The following is a 23,877-nucleotide window of genomic DNA, read 5'->3' on the forward strand; positions in this document are numbered from 1 at the left end:
TATTAATTTGAATTAAATTAACCAATGCATTCTTGTTAGCTGGATAAAACAAAATAGAAAATACAAACAAAAACAAACAAATAGTAAACACAAAGCTTACTCATTTTGCAAACAAACACCTTTTCTCTATTTTAATCCAGTTGTATTCTTTTTACCTATGACATCTTGAACCAGAAGTTGGCAATGCTATTGTGAGAATGAATTGTCGAGGTCACCGGTAATAGGATATCATAGGGGCAGTTGAAGTGTCCCAGGTCTCCCGGGCTTTAGCCCAATTCCGTGAGACTGGAAGTTGCAATAGGAACTGGTCGATCTCAGTGCATTATGATGCTAAGGGAGGACAGAAACCAATGCATTCTTGGTTCGAATCCCACTCGTGACACTTGCTTTTTCAACTCAACCAAGATCTTAGATTAAAAATATAATTAAGACAGTCAATTATGACTACTAAATTCATATATGGATTAATATAATAAAGAACAATCATAATCATACATTGAAATAATCTAAAACTGCCAAAATTGAGACTAAATAGATCATGTAATCTATTTCTTTCTAATTGGCCTCACCACTGATCATTTTTCTAAAACTATCATTGCTGCAAGGCGGAAACCTTTCCATAATGCCAGATCCTAAATGCAGCGAGTGCCTAGAACACCGACTGGAATGATGTTATATTTACTGATGAGTCGCGTTTCTGTCTGTATAGTGACAGCAGGTTCCAAAGAGTCTACCGAGAACATTGGATGCGTACAATGCCCCAGTTCGTGCGCCCTTCAATGCAGTTTGGCAGGAGGCGAGTAATGGTCTGGGCTGGGATTGGTTTTTTTTAGGGTTGTTAGGTTGTTTTAGACCAATTCTTGGAGACAATTTTTTGGAAGTTGCAACCAATTTCACTTTATTGTTATTTAAGCATCATCAGACAACTATAATGATCTATAATATCTATATAATTTGTTTTTTGTTTTTTTTGGTGGACTATCAAACAACCTAGTTTCTCTTTTTGTGTATGTATTTCAGAACAACCTGTCCCCTCTACAGCACATTTAACAACTCTCACGTATTTGGTAGAATGTGACTGAAGATGACATGTGAATCACATTATGTTAGAGCTGTCAAATATGCTGAAGAGGGGACGGGTTGTGAAATATATACATAAAAAGAGAAACCAGGATATCCCAGTGTCATGTTTGATATCTTACTAAAAAGAAACCCACATCCGTTACAAGTGCCACAACTATAGGCAAAAGAGAGAAAAACGCATAATTAAAATAATTATTTGTCATAGGCACTTTGGATCTAGGTATGGTCATGAAGAAGAAAACAAATTCAGTTGTTATTGCTAAGCTTTCTACCTATTTTAAGGTCATCATCAGGGCAAAACAATCTTAAAAATGTCTACAGATTGACATATTTAAGTTTTTACAGTGGTGATCTCAAATTTCCTTTAAGACCAATTTTATTTTATTATATTTATTTCATTTGTTATGCTTTGCCTATATTCGCCCTCATCTAAGAAAATTTTCCTTAGATCAAGAAAAACTGTCAGAATATTAGCTGGTTTAAAATATGTAAACACACTGTCATTAATTCTAATATTCTTACATTATTGCATGTGCATGAAAATGTAAGAAACTGTTCGAATATAAAGAACAACTATACTTTTATCATGGGCAGGATTCGAACCATCAGCTTGGTTCGAATCCCACTCGTGACACTTGCTTTTTCAACTCAACCAAGACCTTAGATTAAAAATATAATTAAGACAGTCAATTATGACTACTAAATTCATATATGGATTAATATAATAAAGAACAATCATAATCATACATTGAAATAATCTAAAACTGCCAAAATTGAGACTAAATAGATCATGTAATCTATTTCTTTCTAATTGGCCTCACTACTGATCATTTTTCATATATAAATATAGTTTATGGCTGATCTTTCTGATTTACATATAAGTATTTAACATAACAAAAAGGTGGACTTTATTTAAAAAATTAGTGAAGGAACCATTAGAAGGAGGAGTCTCGGGCTCATCGTTTAACCCAAGTATAATTAACTGCCTTATTATTTTAGGCAGTTCAGTCATAATTAATAAAAAGTTTTCACCCTTGGTGAATAATCTACATTTCTTCCATTGTGACCTAAAAGATGTATTCTTTAGATACACCACTCCAGAAAGTGCACTACTAAGTGGACCTTTAACCCTTAATGAGGTTGAACACTTTCCAGTGTTCTTCTTCCCTTAAGCATTAGTGTCGCCTTTCTGGGCTGTACTGTTTCCAGGACAAGTTTGCAGTACACAAGAAATTTTATGGTGTCATACATGTTCCATGGCAGAGTCAGCAAGTTTTAAGGTTGCAATTACAATAGCCAGGATAAAGGCCTATTATTTTCTTTAATTCCTGCTTTTTGAGGAACGTCTTTGATTCTTTTGCACCTGGAGAATTCTCATTTGTCATGCTCAGTTCAGCTTTTAGCATACTTTAGGGTTGGTCAGTTTGCAGTTCTGGTCCAAAGGGTGTGAGGATTCCTGTTTTTGCTAGTTATTCTGTACCATACTATTATTCCCATTATGACATAGCACCCAGGTTAGTTACCTGATTGTATTTTACCAGGAGTTAAAGTATGTTAAGTATTCCCAGACCAGCTTTGAAGATGGAGGAATCTAAAGTCTGAGAATATGTTCATCTGTGCACCTTTTAGTACCTTTTTGAGTATTTCTTGTGCACAAAGTTCTAAAACACGATTCTCAGATTGGGAAATTGAGTGTGGGACCTAGGGTTTTGATAGGTCAAAATTTGGGCTTTTAACCCCACCTCTCTGATCCCTTTGGATCCATCTGACATGAGGCCAGTATGGTCATCAAGTTACGGTCTTGAAGAATAAAGCAAATTCAGTTGTTACTGCAATCTTTCAACCTATTTTTTTTACAGGCGATCTCAAACTTCCTTGAAGACTGACTCAGTCCTGAAGGAATGCCTTCACTGAGTTGGGCTTCAAGGAAATTTGAGATTACCTGCAAAAAAAAAAACACTTAAATATGTCAATCTGTAGACATTTTTAAGATGATTTTGCCCTGATGACCTTAAAATAGGTTGAAAGCTTGGCAGTTACAACTGAATTGGATTTTTTCTTCAAGGCCATACTCAATCGAGAGTGTTCATGCTTTAATCTCTACCTTCACACTTCTACACACTCTTCTCTATTCCATTTAAATTTAATTATTTTATTTAAATAAAACAAACATCTCTTGTCACTATTTTTATTTGGAAATTTTTGTATGTAATCACAATGGTGAAATATACAAATAACATCTGGGGAGGGGGATAGGACATATAATGGCATAGTTTATGCTGTCTGTCAGTTTTTGATTTGTATTTTTACATAATTACTTTGATCCCTTTTGTAAATTGATAATGTATTTACACAGAGGAGTGGTTTCCATTGCAAATTGTTTAATTCTTCACTAATCAGGTCTATTGTGGAACTGCTATAGCTTACACATTGGAAAGTGCGCTATTCCTTAAAAAAATGAGCGCTTTCCTTGATGCCTCGTCATGGATCTTCTTTGGTATGAGAAATCTTCTGCCTAAATGGCTATACTGTTAACGGGCTAATATTTTTCCCTCACAAAGGATATGTGATGATTTTCTGGTTCCTCCTGTCAGAACTGGCATGTTTCTCAGCTTTGCCGATCTAGTTAAGATGATAATTAAGAGGGCAGTGGCCAGTATAGAGGCCTATAATTTTCTTCAAATCCTGCCTCCTAAAAGAGGAGTTCCTTCACCTACCATTTTGAGAGATTTATTTTAGTTTTTCTTTCTCACGCTTCACTTTAACTCACTTCCTCAACTACAGACCGTCTTTTACTTAGCTGAATCAAATCTTCTCCATAAATTTTCCGGTTAAAGATTTTTTTTTGTTTCTGGCATAAGTGATTTTTCATATTTCTCACCGTTCTACTAACTATAGTAATAAATACTCTGGAGAAAATTATACTATTCTGTTGATAATTTTCTTCATCTTACTATATTTAATATTCTCGTTCTACATTCAATTTCAGTAGCTAGTGTTCCAATTTAATAACATAATTAATTTGCAATTAATGCAGGTATTTCATTAAATCCATTACCTCTTTACGAACCTGGCCAATAAAACTGAGTAGTACTAAATTACCCTGGCCCCGTGATGCTTGTTTTCTTTATTTTTACATGTTTATATATATTGTAAGAATTAATTAACTTTAATCTTCCTGTTCTTTTATGGGATTTTTTTTAAATTTTATTACACTCTTTATTCTTTTGGACTTATTTCTACATATATGTGTGTCTTTTCTTGTTTGGTTGTTCACTATATTAAGTTTTATTTTAATTATCTTTAACTGATTTTAAATCAGAAACTTTTATTATGTTAGTTATAAGCAATTTTTCATGATTGGTTCAACTTGAGACATATTTTAAAGCCGGTGAGTTTTGTTGTTTGTTGAATTAATTGTACCGTGGTTATGCAAGATTCATAAGACGTTGAAAACTCATTAATCCAATTTATTCAAACGTTTTATTAAGTCAGTTTCATCAAGTTTTTTCCTCCTCTTCCACATTATGTCAATCTTATCTTACCCTAATTGTTTAATTAATTTCTTCACATGTTATCCCATGGGCCTAATTAAGTCCTGACCGGCCATGTATGACTTGTTTTCAAAGAGCAAAAAGCTTTGCGGTAAAAAAATAAAATAAAAATAAAAAATTTATATATTAACAAGAAAAGGCACATACCCTATTATAAAAATAAATGGCAGTTAAACTTTCCTACTGTGAGAACTTGTGGACGATTTGCATAAAAGTATTATTATGTGTACGTGGACCCCTTACAATTAATGTGAATGCAACTTTTAATTTTGCCAACGTTCTCAACATGTATATTTTTTTTTAAATGTTGATGTCTTATAAGAATTTGGCATCTTCCAGGGTGAAAAAACCGCATTTAAAAATATTTTTATTTTTCTTCTTTTAATACACTAAAGTTTGTTGACAAAAACCGTAATACCAAGGTCGAAACAGGGTTTAATTATTTTTCCACGGCTTGATCATGTTTAGTCCGTCTGTTCTCGCTTGGCCAGACATCTTCTTGTACCAGACACCGGCAAAATTACCTAGGCATCACTGTTAGAAAAATGCTGTTGGGTTGTCCGGAAAATAATTCAGATTTTCATGTCTTCTTTCAATTGCCCCTAGATATAACAAACTGTTTGATGGATTATTCTTTTGTACGAATGTCAACACCTTTTTATTCCTCTTCCAAAAAATGTTTATTTACTTCAGTAGCAATTCGTTACTTAGGCTTTCAGCTTTACTAAAATGCCAACGCGTGATTTTCGCAAAATTTCGATTTACGAGTTTAAACTCGGTCGCAACGGTGCCCAGAAACGGCCAGAAACCTTAATGTAGTCTGGGATGGCAGTGTGAGTGAGAGATGGTTTAAAAATTTCGAAAGGGAGACTTTAGCTTAGACTTAACTTTAGAAGGTCGTGGAAGACTTTCTTTCCTCGATGATGATGTTCTGTGAGCTTTGGTCGAAGAAAATCCCAGAACTTCTGTTCGAGAACTTCAGTTAGCAAATCGACCGTCGCTGACCACCTTAGGGCAATTTGGGTGGACTTCATTAGGGCTGATTACTATAGCTTCTTGAATCTGGCGAAACAAACAATGCCGAAATGTGTTGCTCTCAAATTGAAGCAATGGTCCAGACATAGGCACTATTGAAGCCATCTTTGGCCAATAAAAAATGTGAGACACAACCATGACCATCGCTAGTTTCAAGGTCATACCGATGCATTGCTTTCTAATTCTGCAGAAATAAATCATTTACAGTTTGCCTGTAAGTGCCAAAAGGGCAGTGTAATGTTATGAGGCTACAAAATCGAGTTAGTACCAACCCGAAGAACGAAAAAAATCAATGAAGAAAGGTTCGAATACATAACAAAGCGAAAATATTGCGAGTATCAACATGGCCCATGATATCAATAGGAGAAGCCACAAAGTTGTGACCAGTCAAGTAAATCCTGCAAGAAGAACTATTCTCTTTCTGAAAGATAAAAAGAGTCTCATAGCATAAGTTATACTGTTTTAGCGGAATATGGTAAAGGGGAAAAGAAAGTAATTGGGAATTACATTGCAGTCAGTGATCCATAGTCAATCGATCGAGCTTTATCCTGTGTAAGATTAAACACGAACTACCCTGTTCCTGCAGGCACTGAGGCAGTCGAATGTAGAAGACACAAGTGTACTTAAAGCCAATGAAGACAAAAATAAAAAACTAAGAATGAGTCACCCTAATCATTTAGGGACTAAGATAGACTGACTATTAAAATTGATGTTGCAAGCCAGATGCATCCTTCAATGTGTCCTTAACATTAGAACCAAGAAATGCAAGTCAAAAAGAATGATCAAAGAATTCTACATTCTAGTTGGTTTGTCCTAAAGTAATCCTTCGTCAAAAACACAGAACTAAGGGAATCATCGAATAGAGGTCTAAAGGCATCGTCTAGCCTAATTAGTTATCATCTAAAGATTCCTTAATTGAATTGCTTCTCCAGGAAAATATGTGAAATTTATCATAAACACTTACTCGGCTTTACGCTTAAACTGTTGGATCCTTTAGCACGTGCACCTGAGTCTATGTCCCATGAAGACAGAGGCTGCTATAGTTCGGTATGTCCTTAACCTTAGGATCAAGAATACAATTTGAAGAGTATGTTTAGACCACAATAATTATTCTTTCTAGCCGGGCTACGCTAAATAAGGCCATTCCTATCACACAAATAACTAATGACAACTAATGAATTCTTGGAAATTAAAAATTAACCGTCCAGTCTGAGCTATTAGCAAAAGATTTTTAAATGAATTGTTCGGCAGGAAAATATATGCAATTTATTATAAACACTTATTTGATTACAAGCTTCAACTATTCCATCTTTCAGTACATGCACGAGGGTTTATATTCGAGGAGGATTGATGTTGCGAACTAGAGGTTTCACAATAAGGCACCTTTGGTGTACTTAACCTTAGAATCGAAGAATACAAATGAAAAGTCTGCTTAAACCCAAGAATTATATTTTCTAGTCAATTAGTGCTAAAGAAGCGCCACGCGATCTCTCAAATAACTAATGACAACTAATGGAATTTTGGAATGGAAGTTAAAATCTGAGAACTTATCTGACGACCCCTGAAATGCTTCTCCTAGAAAATATGTGAAATACATTGTAGACCCTATTAGGTTACAAGTGATTCATATTTCAACACGTGCACCTGTGCCGAGGGCAGGACGATGTCGCTGCTTAGGATATCACAGTAAGGCACCTATATGTCCTTATTTGTAGAATCAAAAAATACAATTTAATGAGTATTCTTAGAACAAAGTATTCTACTTTCAAGTTGGCACCTACTGAATGTCCTTAACCTTAGAATCATGGTATACAATTGGAAGATATGCTTAGACCAAATAATTCTACTTTATAGTTATTAGGTGTTAAAGAAGCCCCACCGTATCTCACAAATAACTAATGACAACTAATAGAATTTTGGAATATAATTCAAACTGCATTGTCAAGCCTGAGAAGTTATCTGATGCCTCCTTAATTGAAATGTTTCTTCTAAAGAATATATGAAATATATTATAGACCTTATTCAGCTACAAGTGACGCATCTTACAACACGTGCACCTGGGCCGAGGGTAGGACGATGCCACTGCTAGCTAGGGGTAAAACAGTCAGGCACCTATATGTCCTTATTTTTAGAATCAAAAAATACAATTCGATGAGTATTCTTAGAACAAAGTATTCTACTTTCAAGTTGGTTTGCGTTCCGAAGCGACATCCTATCTCACAAAAAACTAATGACAACTATTGGAATTTTGGAGTAGAAGTCAAAATGCATCGTCCAGCATGAGAAGTTATCTGACGACCCCTTATCTGAAATACTTCTATTGGAAAATATATGAAATTTATCATACTTTTTCGGCTTTTTTATTGAGCGGTCATTCAGTAAGTAATTCCGTATGAAGATAGATGCTGCAGCCTCAGGGATCGCAGTAAGGAACATATGGTATGTCCTTAATCTTAAGATCAAGGAATACAAATTGAAGTCGGTTCAAGAATTTTCTGACATCTGAGAAAACATCTGTACAACACGGGCATAAACAACCCATCTGCAGATTATGTATTGAGGAGGAGGAAAAAGCCACCTATATATCTTCGAATGCGAAGCAACAGCTCAATGGAGATCTAACCAACATACGAAAAAAATCTAGGAAATGAAATTGGAGCAGCGACAGTCAATAACCTGATACTTCTAAGAAGAAGGATTGAGCCTATTGCACTGAACTAAGGAACTAGGAAGTACAATAAGCCAGAAGGTGCAGTGCCTGTGGAGAACAAACCCCGCTTCATATTACCCTTATTAACATATCATACTGAGAATTTTATTTTCTTGATATTTTGTGCTAAGGGAGCTGTTATTTAAGAAGCTTTGTGGTCGTCAGTCCAGGTGAGTGAATTAACAGTCTTGGAGTACATTTAGCGTCGTGGATGGCCGAGATAGACCGCGCTCTTCCCAGTGGATCGATCCCGTGTTATCGGCATTAAATGAAGTGACAGAGGGTGCAGAGGGTGGAAGAGGGCGCCGTCCGTCAGGGAGAGGTGCAGGGCGTGTTCGTCGGGGCGAATTAATTTCCAACCCCCGGGATCGATGGAGGGAGTCCAATGGGGAGCGAGCTGGGCGGAGCAAGATGGCGGGACTGGGCAGGGGCGGAGCGAGGCCCTCGCTCTCCTGGTCATCCGCCGGCCAGAAGCTCAGTCTGTGAGTGACTGTGAACGTGATATGTTGTGTCTATCCAACAGCCAAGATTGAGCGTATAGGCGGAGGAGGCATGAGCTGCCCGGAGGTGGTCTACCAAGCGTACTACCCCTACCTCTACCAGAGGCCTTCGACTTCTTCAGCGCGACCGCCGCCACCGCCTTTTCCTCCATTCGCCCACCATCCTCACTATGATCGGGTGAGTGACTTGCATATGTACACTTCGAAAAGTACTCGACCACTTTATTTACTTTAAAATTCGAGACCTCAAAACCTGTAAATACATAACTATGTTAGATCACTTTAGTCAATCAATTACTATAGAAATTTAACTTGACCAAAATGATTCGAAAAACCAATCTTCAGGCCGTACAATACAAATTATGTGAAAAACTAAACTTAGCAGTTAGTACTATAAAACAGTAAATTTTCTCTCAATAAGCCAAGAAAAGGACTCAATAAGCAACATATAAAATTTAATCATTATAAAAAAGCATCCGATTTATACAAGTTTAATTATTAGTTTCAAAACATCGGTTAATAAACAAAATAATAAATTGTACACAAAATAACAATAAATCATACAAAACCCAACGTGCTGGGCAGCAGAGTGGTATGGCATCATTTTAAATGCTCCTTTTAAATTATTGAAAAATAATAATTAATTATCTTGTATTTGTTTGATCTATTAGCGTAGTAAACAAATGAAAATTGAAATAGCACATAAAAACAACAGGAAACATGAACTAGTTCTCCGAAAATGGTGAAATTGTTAAATTTCAACAGAACAGCAAGCAGTAAAATCTTCACAAAACAAGTTATAAGGAAAATCACAAAATTTGATCGCATTATGTAACATTTAATTATCAAATAAAATAGTAGATTTATTGAAAACACCGAATATACAAAACACACGGGAAAATATACAAAGGGACAAATTAATCAAGCGGAACGCCAAGTGCCGGATAAAGAAGTTTAATTATTACAATGAACTTTTAAACTATTGAAAATTTCATGTTAATACATAATCCGAATCAACGGTCTGTACACCAGTTGCATCAACAAACAAATGTGGAAACATAAAAACCAACATACAGACCGTCTGACAACGGTGGAAAGCATAAAATTATAGAGTAACTAATAGTTATCACAAAACGCTATACAGAAAAGCACAAAAGGACCCTATGTATAACAATAAAGTTGCACATGAAAATTATACACCTACATAAAACACAAAGTAGAGGGAAATTAGTAAATTCTCATTGAAAACAAGCAATACAAGTAAAAATAAAAGAGGACCTCAATATTTCACATTTATTTAACATAGTAATCAACCTATTCATTCAAAAACGACTTATACTTAAAATATTAAGTTGTGTACATAAATTATACACTTATTTAACATAATAAGTAGGGTAAGACAGTTTTGAAAACGATAGTAAATCCACATTATAAGCAATAAAGAAAGGTAGCACCATTTAATTATGACAGAAAGCGTACGATATTTCAAAATACGGGTGATATACAAAATATATACATAGAAGAAGCGAAAAACAACAGATATCCATATAAAACATTAAGTGCTGGATCATAGAGTGATCATAAGGACCATCATTATACTGTTCAATTATTAAAATATAACTTATAATTAGTCTATTCAACTAAATGCTCTGACGGCCCATCAACAGAATCAATTCTCATTTTATGATTGAAGAAAATTGAAATAACAATGAAAAACAACATATAAGTCGTCAAAAAAAGTGGAAAGAATAATTTTATACAGTATCAGATAATAGATTCTTACAACGAAAAGCCGTAAGAAAAGCACAAAGATTGGTCAATAATTTCAGCATCATAAGAAAACATAGCAAACACATAGAATAGCAAACAAGCACACAACACACGAATTGTCGGACGATAGAGCGATCATCAGTATCATCCTATTGTTAGGTACTGTTTAATTATTAAAAAGCTGTAATAATTGAATTCTAATTTTATAGAAAATTGGGACTACAGGCAAAAACATATATGTTATACATAAAAAGTGAAAAGTATTACTTTATACAGACACAAACAATAGATTCTTACAAGCTATAACCAAAAAGCACAAAGATTGGCCGGTATATAAAGTTTAATTATCATAAGAAAAACAGATTTATTAAATACTGGTTAATAAACGAGTACATACTCAAAACTAAAGAAGAATAACAAAAAAATAACAAGAAATAAATAAAAAACATACAAAACAGAAAATCCCGGACAATAGAGTGAACATTAGTATCTTGTAGTACTGTTTAATTATTAACAACATACAATCCAATTTTCTAAGCGGTCTGTGGGTCTAAAAAAAATTGAAAGTACAGACAAGAGACAACATATAGGTTATCGAAAAAAGGGAAAAGTATAAGTTTATAGGGTAACAGTAGTTTCTCACCGTAATATTTCTAAAATTTTTGGTCTCAATATATACACTTTAATTTTGATAGAAAACATCCAATTAATTCAAAACAGCTGTTAATAAACAATATATTTACACAGAAGAAAGAAACGAATATTAACGAAAAGACATACAAAACCCGAAGTGCCGGACAGTGATCATCATAGACTGTTTAATTATTAAATATTTATAACAATATGCCACCCAATTTTTGGCCGCAATATATGATATTTAATTATGCTAGAAATCACACGATTAATCCAAAGCAGCTTCCTAAAAAACAACATATATAAACAAAAGGAAGAAACAAATAATAACAAACTACCAAACAAAACACGAAGTACCGGATGATAAGTAGACCATTAGTACCATCGCAGTAGAGTTTCATTATAAAATTTTTCAATAATAAATAACCTAACTAAGCAGTTAGCCTGCCCATCAACAGAATCATTTCTAATCTTTTGATTATAGAAGAAAAAAGTGAAATGTATAAATTTATAGGGTAACAAACAGTAGATTCTCCAGCTAAACAAAAAACACAAAGATTGACCACAATATATAACATTTATTTATCATAAGAAAAACATATTTGTTAAAAACACAGGTTAACAAACAAAATATATATGCAGAACAAACGAAGAATAAAAACAATTTACCGTACATAAGAAAAAGTTCCGGACAATGGACTAGTCATCATGTTAATTTATTATAAATTTGTTAGTAGTAAAAACTAGTCTTTGCGATTATCAACAGAATCAGTTCTAATCTTATGATGAAAGAAAATTGAAACAACTGCAAAAAGCAACATATAAATCGTCTAAACATTGTGAAAAGGCTAAATTTTTTTTTTAAATTTTAAAAAGTAAATTAAAGCATAAAAAAGGAACAAATAGTACATTCTCACCGCAATATTTTTGGCGGCAATATATACAATTTAGTTATGAAATAAAACAACGGATTAAATTAAAACACCGTTAAATTACGCAAAATATGTACAAATAGAAAGAAACGAATAATCACAAAACAGGGTAGAGGGGTCATCAGTACCAAATTTATTAATAGATCATCTAACTAAGAGAAGAGGCCAATCAACAGAATTAATGCTAATTTATTATATTGAATAATATATTAAAATTGAAACAACAGGCAAAAACAAAACATAGGTCGATCATAAAATATGAAAAGTAGATTCTAATAACAATAAGCCATACAGAAAAGCATAAATGTTGGTTGCAATATATAGCTCATAATTAACATGGTCAACGATAAATTTAAAACAGTAGTTAATAAACAAAACAAATGCACAGAAAAACAAAAAGTAACAAACAATCATACAAAACTTCAATTGCCGGACGAGCGAGTGATCATAGTGTTGTTTAATTATTATAACAGAAGTGACAACGTAGTTAATAACAGAAAATCCAACTAGGCGGTCTTGGAGGTCATCGATGAAATCAATTTTAACATTAAGATCAAAGAAAATTGAAACAACATATTGATCGTCCATAAAAGTGAAAATTATAATAGAATAACAAATAGTAGAGTCTCATTACAACAAGCTATACAGAAAAGCACAAAGATTGCAATCCATAACATGTATTTATCATAATAAACGTACGTTTCATTCATTACACGTTAATAAGCCAAATATATACACAGAATAAACAGAAAATAACAATCATACAAAATACACAGTGCCGTACAGTAGAGATTAGAGTCAGTGTCATCTTGTACTATTTAATTAATAATAAATTGTGATAATAGAAAATCCAAACAAGCGGTCTCTTTGATCATAAACAGGATAAATTTTAACCTTACTATTAAAGAAAATAGAAACAACAGATGAAATAAATGAATTAATAAAGTAACAAACAGTAGTTTCTCAGAAAAGCACAAAACTTGGCCGCATATAAAATTTAATTTTCGTACCAAGCAAAATATTTTTTAAACTGTATTTACTGCACAAAATGATACGTTTAGATTGGAAAAAATTGATGGAATAAACAAGAAATCATACAAAATTCAAAATACCAGAAGATATAATGATCTGTCAGTGTTGTCATCGTATTATTGTTAAACCTTTACAAAATTGAATTACTAAACCATGTGATATTTTAATATATGTATTTAATTTACATTTGAAAAAATATTATATATTTATGAAGGCAAGAAAATCAGCCAATCGTTTTTTTTTAATTATTACATTAAAAGTTTTTTTAGTTTTTTAATTTTTGGAATTTTTAAGGCTTATTTGTCTTATTTAAATTTGTTGGTTTATGTTAGAAAACATTCCTATGTAGTTGTCTAAAAATAGAAAGTAGTTTTTATTAAAAAAAAAAAAAACACATGGAAATGTTTTCTAACACATCAAAAAGATTTAAAAATTAATATTTTGCAACACGCCACGAAAAATTGCCGCATCATCAACCATCATCAAAATATTGGTTTCAGTTCCAATCTGTTATTACTAATGTTTTTGATGTTTTTCATACTTCATGAGATAAAAAAGTCCATCTAACGGATGGGATTCGAACTCACAGTTTTCGGAACTGTAAGCGCGTAAACCTTCGAGAGCCAACATGGCTTTCATTGTCTTGACGTCGTCCCATTATTTGCGCATAATTTTGAAAATGCGGTGATTATGAAAGAAATCAATTTTGTATTTTATTTAAGAGCCTTCTTGAAAAAATAAATCGCGCAAACATTGATGAAAGATCGACCCGCATGATGATTTTCTTATCTAACAGAACAAATCTACTATTTGCAGTTCTCTAAATTTATATTTTCCATCATTTTTGTACGACCTTTCATATTGTTTCAATTTTCTTTATTAGGAAGTTAACAAGGGATTTTGTTGATAATTTACATTGTAGTAGTTACATTAAACATTACTACATTTTTAAACAATTTCACAGTTATGTAGTAAGATGTATAATAATTTTTCTATTCTTAATTTACTCTGTGTATGCAAAGTTGCTGACGATAAGGGGTATCTTTGGTATGGTTATGATTTACCAAATACCTTACGGGCCTGTTACAGTTATTGGTGTATGATATGCATGAATTGGAATATTGGGATACTCACCCGCTATATGTTTTCTATTTTAAATAGTATGTATATATTAGCGTGAACGATTGACGAATAACTGTATTTATCTGCGAGAATGATGATGGGTAGTAGGTAAGAAAAGCCAGTCCTGGACCAGCCTCCGCGACCTCACATCCACCTCACCACCTCCTAATCCTATAATCTCTCCAGGATCTCTTTTGATTTTGCAATTTCTCTCTGTCGATCTTTCTTTATCCTACAATCTTTCTTTGAATCTCTCTACAAAAAATCTCTCTCTCTTTTTTTTTTTTTGTCATGTTTTTATTTGCTTGAGGATCGTTAAACATTGTTGCGGAAGTATACTTTGACATGTTTTATTTAATTATTGTTTTGAAGTGGTATTGTCGTCATTCAACGTCCAAATATTTTGTATTTCACAAAACAAATTCTAAATATTTGATTGTTTCATCTCTGGCGTTTGGTATTGTTTGGCAAAGTCAAATTATTTGGTTCACATTGCTTTGTTCAGTCTCTCAATTTCTTCTTTATCCTCCTTCTTTTCACTATCCTTCTTTTATCTAAAATTTTAACCTTTTTGTGCCTCCGATAATGAAATAACTCCAGAAGACGTATATACAATTTTAATGAAAATAAAATAAATCTTTTTATTGGATTTATAGTTTATTGGTAGGGTAGTTTTTAATCTGTCTTTATTTAGTTCTTCATGATAGTTGTGTCTTCTTAAGTGTAAATTAACCTTTGTCATCGTCGTGACAATAAAACGTTGGAAGTAATCATAATCATCCTGTTTTTGTCTAGACTGCTAACGTGTAAACAAGTGCAAAAGGTATACATTTATAGGTTAAGAAATAATGATTTTTCCCAACAAGCAACGCAGAAAGCCCCAATGATTGCCTTGTCGAGTTAGTTAAATTTACAAGGACATAAATATATAGGAATTTACTATATCTGTTATTCTGCTGTAAATTACAGTCGAAATCACATCTAGAAATTGGCTTTTTATTAACAAGAAACATAAGGAATACAGAATATAGAAAATATAAAAATACAGCCGGATGGATTGTAACTATTTCCACCAATTTTGCGTTCCAATCCTTGACATTTTCTAACAAACAATCTCCAATTGCAATAAATTAGTTATTATTTATGCAGTAAATAACATTTAAAAAATTATTACGTCAATGATATTAAAACATTGCAACAAGAAAAAACAAATTAAAAGTAAGGATTTATAGGTAAATCTCCTCACATTAAAATTGAAATTTTGATATTTTCGATTTGCAAGTATAAAATTACAAACAAAAACTTACATATATAAAACAACGTACATGTGACTGTTTATGTTAATAGATTGTTGTTGTTTTTTTGCAATACTCCATAGTTGATGTTTTTACTTGTTACTTATTTTTTAATTTTTTATCTCTAGACGTTGAAAGTTTATTTTTAATTTTTCTGGGTAAACAATTTGAATAAAAATGGTTGAAATTTAAACCATACAATTTAATATAATATAGCGAATTTAGCGGGAAATAATATGCATGAAGAAAAATGTTAACGTAATTCCTGTCATGTAGAGAAAGTTAGTTGCTCGATGTGTCCCACCTAGTTGAAGGGTGCATTTCTTTGGCTCCATGTAGAGAGCGTGAGGGATGCCACCCAATATGAGAGCTGTGCATGAGCACGGCAGCGTGTATACCTGTTCCGATTTTTGGACGAAATTTCGTTTTATTGTATATAATGCTGATAGTTTTGTGTCCCTATCGTGTGTTTCCCTAAAGGGAATGTTTTTATTAGCGTGGATGTACAGTGTGAGACGGTGGAATGTTGAGTACCTCATCAGACCTCTTGCGTTATAAAAAGGACCCCCAATATGCACAAACATTTTTCTTAGGTGTCTGATGGTAATATCCCAATTTTCTTCCATCTTCTTCTACCGATACTTCTATTAATCTTATTACTACTATCTTACTTCTAAATAAACCCGACCAAAATTTTCAAAAACCCTCAAAGTTAATATATAGGTATGTATGTAAGTATGGGGTAAGAATAAATAAATGTATTTTTTTATTAATTCTTACCCCATGCTTACATACATACCTGTATATTAACTTTGAGGGTTTTTGAAAATTTTGGTCGGGCGTATTTAGGAGTAAGGTAAACAAAATGATCCGCCTGTTCTCGCTCTGAGGCTGTGAATTCTCCTTCGAATGGAGACTTCGTTCCACTTCGGATTTGTTAAAAGGTTAAAATTAATAAATCAAAATATTGTTTATTATTTATATTCATTTCAAATTTATAATTTTTTAATAGGCATATAAAAACCAACATTCCGTGCTCAGCAGTCATATCACGTTAATAGGAAGAAAGATTAAAAAAATATATATATATTTACTTCAACCTACACTGTTTATTGCGGGAGATAATAGACTAATTCACAACGTTTTTGTTGTTTAAAACAATATTTTATTATTTAAATAAAAGTTAAACGAAAACTGTAAAGTCGTCATATGTATTGAATTTTTCTTTTCTATAAAAATCGATCAGAATAATTTTTTTGTGTCCAGATCATAAATAATTTATATATTAATGAGAACTTTGTTTTAAGTGGTTAACAAATAGGCTTTCCAAAAAGTATAAAAAAAACTGTGTAAATTAATTCTTCCTTTCTCTGATCATTTAAATAATATGATCATATTAATCTATATATGAATTAGGTAATCATAATTGATTATAATAACAACAAAATAATAATATAATTATACATCAATACATTTATCTATGTTTTTTTGATTGACATGAAAAAGCCAGTGTCACGAGCGGGAGCTTTTTCATCTCAACCAAGACCTTTGATACAAAGTATAAGTAATTAAAATACGATTGTAATTAGGATAATTTCTGTATATAACATTCTGCGGTGGAGGAGCTCGTTTTTGTTATGAAAATAGGTTCATGAACAAAATAATAGGTTCATGGCCTATATGTGGTACCCAATGGCCTGGTTCATGGCCTGGTACCCAAGATATCCATAGGTTGTTGTTTTCCCGTGTTTTGGATATTTTAGATGCATTCATTGACTAATTTTGAATTTTTCAATGCTGCTTGGCTATCTGATCTTATGAGTATTTTTTTATCAGTGTAACATTTTTTAAATATTTTTTAAGGCACAAGCATTGATGTCATGTATTTCATTTTGAAAGACCGAGGTGTACTTACCTAATGAGTTTGATTGCTCATATTATGGGCTTGTGTAGAAAAAATTATGATTATTAATATTATCAACGTTAGAAGAAGAAAGCATAAACTCCCTAGAATAGAATTAGATAATAAACTTCAGGAAATGGAATTTGACTAATAGGAATTTTTCATCTTAAAATATATTGGCATGGATAATTCAATAAATTGTAGAAAAAAGCAAAATGTTCTATAAAATGTTTTAAAACATCCTTAAATTTAGAGAAGGAAATAGTATTTAATTCATATAACACAGTTAATTTAAAATCTAACAAGGACGAAAAAGTAGTCCATTTTTAACATAATTTCCAAGTAATTAATCTTTACGTACGGTATTGGTACGTATGGTATTGGTTGAAATGAAAAAGTCAGTGTCATGAGCGGGATTCGAACCCACGATCTTCGGCTAAATACGCCGCTGCTCTACCACCTGAGCTATCGTGACGTCGATCCACTCGGACACCAACCTCCCATCTCAACCCACCTTTCGAATTTAAAAATGGCAAAAAGGAGGGAAAATTCGAAAGGAAGGTTGAGGTGGGAAATTGAAAGAAGTAATTGAAAGAAGTTATTTGGTCAGTCGGACCATGAAATGTAATGGATTTAATAATTTCCAAGGTTTCTTTGACTCAAAACAACTCTTTTTTTAGAATTCGAGACAATTAAAAGATTATTGGTAAAATTCTTAATATGAGGATTATATATAAATCTTTTTCTACAAGAAACAAAAAAAATTTTACTTGTTACGGCCTTAATTAAATCATAGAATAAAACTACGAAGTTAATTAAACAATTAGGGCCAGATGAGATATGAAACTCGTGGAAAAAGAAAGATATCTACAATAGTTGATCCAAAAAAGTATAAATTAGATTATCGAGTTTTTCCAATTTATCTACTGGTCTTGTACAACCCCAGTGCAATTAACTAAAGGGGTTTCTTATTTTTATTGTGTATTAAAAGGAAAAAATCCTGAGTGGAAAAAGCTAATGGTTAAAAAATCTCAGGTTTTCTTACTGGACAGTACTTCTTTTAAAAGAGAAAAATCTCTTGAGCAAGTATGATTAAAATCGGTTTATAAGAAAAATAATAAAATTGATTGTCAATAAATTAATGAGTAAAGAAGAAACAAGGTAAACAATACAAGTACATAGCAAAGAAAAATTGAAATAAGAGAAAATTCCAAAACCACTTATAATGAAATTTCATTATATTATAAAATTTGTTTTAATAATTTTTTATTTGTGTGATTTGTTATATATGGATAATACGATATATAACGTATGTAAGACCTGATATATTTTGGTATTTGTTATTTCTATCGAGAACGAAGGACCAAGCTGACCCGGGATCAGGCTGTAATAAACACAAATACTTTAACGCTTTTACCCATAGGAACCACGTTGGAACTACCGGTCTTCGAAAAAGCGCCGAAAAGCCCGCCCTACGATAAGGTTAAACAAATTATAGCATTTGATAAAACACACCTTTTTTCCATGCCAGGGTCCGTCGTAAGGGGGGGGGGCAATAAAAAGCTCTTAAAAAGCTCCTTTACATTTTACACCCGCCGGCCGCTATCAGGCCCATCTCGTTACTATTCTCTTTTTCTTTTCCTTCTTCTTCTTCTTCTTCTTCGAGAAACGCGCTTGAAAAATACCTGGGACAAGAATTTGGAAAATCCGACAAATTTTTTTCCACAAGATTCCATCCCCCTCCTTCTCAACGATTAAACAATATTAATTGATAATTTTAGGGATATTTTTAAGCAGTCCTACTTACCAGTCATTAAAAGCTTTTAAGCGAAAAAGCAATCGGTCTAATAATCGCTTTCAACAGTTTAGTTTATAGAAAATTTATAAATATTTGGTTTTATGAATCTAAAATTTGAATATGAACATGAATGAACATACGATCATATTCAATTCAAACAAATTTAAATAATTGTCATTATATTTGAATTGGCGGATAAAGGAATATCGAAGCGTTGTGGGCCAAAACAGCTAGACCAGGCGGACCAGGTCGAATTCTACCTTAAATTTATTCCTTGTTTTTACTATTAATGTAACATATATCTGACCGTAATTGTGGCTTACACGATTTGAAAACGATCCGAAAAAATTCCTTATAAATGATAAATTTAATGACTTTTGGCAACATAATACTTAGTGACGAAAATTTTTTTTTTTTATATATAGAAAAGCTTTTTAATTGAGAAGCTAAAATATTTAAATACCGAAGTTTTGCCTCTTTTAGTAATTTTGTAATAACCTCAGAACGCTTATTCTTCATTTTATACATTTTTTGCTATTTTCTAGTATCTCATTTAATTGTTCTAAATATTATTTATTTTTACCGAGCCTCCATAAATATTCAACTTTGCTAAGATATAAATTATACGTGCATATTATATGTACATGTATACATGTTTATATGTTTATGTATACATATTTATGTGTATATGTATAAGGTCATGCGTTCGACCAACCTTGTGGCATTTAAAAGAGATGACGATGGAGGCTTAATGACGAATGTTATTTAGATTAAAGAGAGTAATTATTAAGTAGTGAATTTTTAATTTTACTCTGTAATTATAAATAGACTGTTTAAACATCGTTGATGAACCATATTAAATATGAAAAGATTTGCAGACAGATTAAACTTTTAAAATAAAACGGAAAAAATTGTTCAAAAGCCTGAGTAGATATTAGCTGTATACTCTATACGTTGTACATCTAAATGTATTTTTTTTTTTTTTAATTCTGACGTCTACATGTTGACAATTTGCATTCGACACCACCTCCGTATATGGAGGCCACTTTGCACGTCCTTCGTTTTTTTTCCTGTACACCCGCGATGGAAATTTCTTTCCTAAGCGACAATATCGGCTAATTGTCATTGATCGGATATATAAGATGAATTTTTTCACTACAATTTAATAATAATAGTTGAACTTTTAGAATAAGTGAGATAGCGAAAGATCTTAGGAAAAAGAATTGCAGATAGTGACTAGAGCTGAGCGAAACAACACGGACCAAATAAATTGTATCATATATACACATCTACAAAAAAACATCCAAATAGTTTGATTGTTTTAAGAGTTTCTTTTACTACTAGTAATTACAACCTTTTCACATTCATGTGGGTATTGAACTCGAGTGTTTTCAATACACGGGAGTCAGAATAACGGTCGGATGTACATGATATGCAGTAATATGCATGTAAATGAATATTAAAAATAAATTAATCTCAAGTAGAAATTGATTTAAATCTAATATCCTGTGTGGAACCTGTCAAAATTTGTTAAGTTTTAAATAAATGAACAATATGGTCCACTCACGCTGTTTTGCCCCAAAAAAAATTCAGAAAATTTCATTTAATTTAGAGAAAACCAATATGTTTGGATTATAAATGAAAAAGAGAGTTATAATTAAAAATTCATATAAAACGGAATTGTTCATATAAAAAGCCACTTATTTTAAAGGCCAATTAAAACTGAAAAGACGTCTTTCTCGTGTAAATGACACGGTGCGTTCACATCTAAAGTTCCGAAAAAAAACTGTTTAATATTTTTCCCTCATTTCCTGCCATTGTTACATGTTGTCATTGTAGGAGATATCTTATCCCTTCGATCTACGATAATTAGGTCTATTTATAATGGGTATCGATTTATGTTTTTTTGAGGAAAGGAAATGTTTCTTTCATGGGTTTTTACAATGAAATGTCATTTTCCTGGGGAGCCTACTGTTTTATTACGTTTCTACAATACTGTTGACAGGTTGGTGTTAAACGGATAATAATCATACATACACAGCGACATTCTCGCTATTAAATGAATCATTCAATCATTTTTTCACAAATAATAACAAGACGATCGCATTTATTTTGCTGAGTTATTGTTTGAATACTATTTTTAACCCATTAGATTTCGTGGTCCGATTGGCCAAATAACTTCTTTCAATTAATTAATCTTCATGTAAGGTATTTGTTGAGATAAAAAAAGACAGCTTCACGGGCGGGATTCGAAACCACGATCCCACACAAGGAGGGAAAATTCGAAAGGTGGTTGAGATCTAAGGTGGTTCGAATCCCGCCCGTGACACTGACTTTTTTATCTCAACCAATACCTTAAATACAGATTAATTAATTGTTTTTAATATATAAAATAAACTACCAAGAATAGTTAAACTCTTACAGATTCTCTTCGATATGTTAAAACTATAAAATTTTAATAGAAAATGTTTGTAAAATTCTCTGCTTAAAAAGCCACGGATCGTCACAAGTATGAATGCATAATGAAACTGTGTGCAGAAGACTTGGCCCAGCTTTTTCCGTCAGGCACAACTCACAAAGACATCTCGCAGAAGGAAAAAACGACATAAAAACAAATGCCGTCCGAATTTAAAATTTAAATAAATAAAAAAGTCGGCTGAACTGAAACAATGGGGATTCTGGTTTAAATTTATTTTGAAATAGTAAGGAACAACAGGATAATTTATAAATCTCAAAGGAAGAACAAAGGGTAGTAATCTTCCGCCTCTCATTTAATTTATTTCGACAAGTAAATCAATAAAATTTAAAAAGTAAATAATGTAAAGTAACGTTGTAACATGCATATCATACATTTTGTTGGTTTGGTCGTTCCTGAACATCTTATCAGATAGGTTTTTGCATTTCGCAATCTTCAGTGGTGTATTTTTCTTACAATGGGAGGCTAAGGGCTTGGCGAATTTTAATTAATCAATTTTTTGGCGATACTAGGTCGCAATGTATTAGATTTGTGTCCTAACATTCATGCCCTAGCGGCCGTGAAAAACGTTTTTAAAATAGATTATATCGGTCAATGTAATTTTTTTGCTAAGACAAGAGGGAGAGAGAGAAAGAGAGAGAGAGTGAGTGAGAGAGAGTAAGAGAGAGAGAGAGAGAGAGAGAGAGAGAGAGAGAGAGAGAGAAAGAGAGAGAGAACGAGAGAGAGACTGTAGGATAAATAAAGAACGATAGAGAAGGATTGTAAAATAAACAGAGAAAGAAACTAGGAAATTGTGTTAGACAGTGTGAGAGGGAGAGAGATTGTATGTTAAGAAAAGAAGGAAAGAAATAATACAAATAAAGAGAATGAGAGAGTGCGAGGAGTGAGTGAGAGTAAAAGAGAGAGAGAGAGAGAGAGAGAGAGAGTGAGAGAGAAAAAAAATTATAGGAAAGAGAGATACGTTGAGTTTTCAGTAAAAATTTTGCAAAGGGACCAAATAATTTGATTCAAACACACCACAACAAGCTTTCAAATATTTAAGGTTTTGATGGGTTTAAGATTTTTTTCTAATTCCTCTCAAGAGAGAACCTCTCTCACTCGTTCTTCCTATTAAATATTATCTGATTGTATATTTATAGACACGATTTTGTTCGCTCTTTTCGCATTTAAAACGAATTTACAGGAGGAATTTAATTACGCTAGTTTAAATGAAAATGCATCAGTAATGACCGTGTTCCGTATAAAAAGCAACTTTCCTCTAATCCGTTGCACAACGCTACTTGACTATTAAACCAGTTGAATTTATGTTTTGTCCCTCTGTCATTTATCGTTTTTTTTTTTTCCAAGTGAGATTTCATCAATTTCCCACATTCTTTCATGAGATCGGCCTCGGAAACGAAAACGGTACAAGCCCGTGGAATTCACGGGTCCGTTTCTGCGTTTCCGAACTCGCCCCGCGTTTCCCAGAAGAATAAAGACCTCGTTCGTACAAAAAGACAGGGAAAAAAAGACGACGGACGGTGTGCCGAGGGGTACCTGGCGACGCTGGGGTGCCCGAAAAGCATTCCGGCTACCGGCGATTCCTATAAATCCACGGGTTATCCCGCTCCCACAATTGGAACCCATATTTTCCCCTATCGGGACGACACGATTTGTCCATTCCCCTTTTGATTCCGGGACAGCGGGGTACGCTTCAAGAAACGTCGCGTATAAATTTGTAAAGTTTTATTTAAATTTTGTAAAAGTTGCCATATGGAATAAATTGGGTAATATATGCTAAATACACTAATAGGCAAAAAATTCCACCCACTTGTAATATAACTTGATTTGTATATATTTTTACATATTAATCAAAGTTTCACGTTTTTTAACGTTTAATAATTGAGTTTTTGTCTAAAAAAGTTAAAAAATGTAAATTGCTAAGGAAAATGAAAAAAAAAGACGGACAGATAAAATTTGTTTTTATTTTGTTTTAGATTTTTAATTAACATTTCAATATCGCGTATTTCCTTCACTTGCCTTATTTACATCTCG

The 23,877-nt window shown here is 32.6% G+C and overlaps 1 protein-coding gene across 3 annotated transcripts in view; it reads left to right on the forward strand.

Annotated features, from left to right (window-relative positions):
• LOC106666424 (protein vestigial) overlaps positions 1-23,877 on the forward strand; it is a 120,448-nt gene that overhangs the window by 515 nt on the left and 96,056 nt on the right. Inside the window, exon 1 of one of the 3 annotated variants that reach the window (XM_014393616.2) lies at positions 8,777-9,060. The exons of 1 other annotated variant lie outside the window; for it this stretch is intronic. In XM_014393616.2, coding sequence (XP_014249102.1) covers positions 8,935-9,060 — 126 coding nt within the window. In that variant the 5' untranslated portion in view covers positions 8,777-8,934. Of the gene's footprint in view, positions 1-8,776; positions 9,061-23,877 lie in introns of those variants that run through there. One more of the 3 variants, XM_014393617.2, reaches the window with a different exon arrangement.

The sequence above is a fragment of the Cimex lectularius genome, unplaced genomic scaffold, assembly GCF_000648675.2.
Source record: "Cimex lectularius strain Harlan isolate CLEC.00 unplaced genomic scaffold, Clec_2.1 scaffold236, whole genome shotgun sequence".
NCBI classification, from domain to species: domain Eukaryota; kingdom Metazoa; phylum Arthropoda; class Insecta; order Hemiptera; family Cimicidae; genus Cimex; species Cimex lectularius.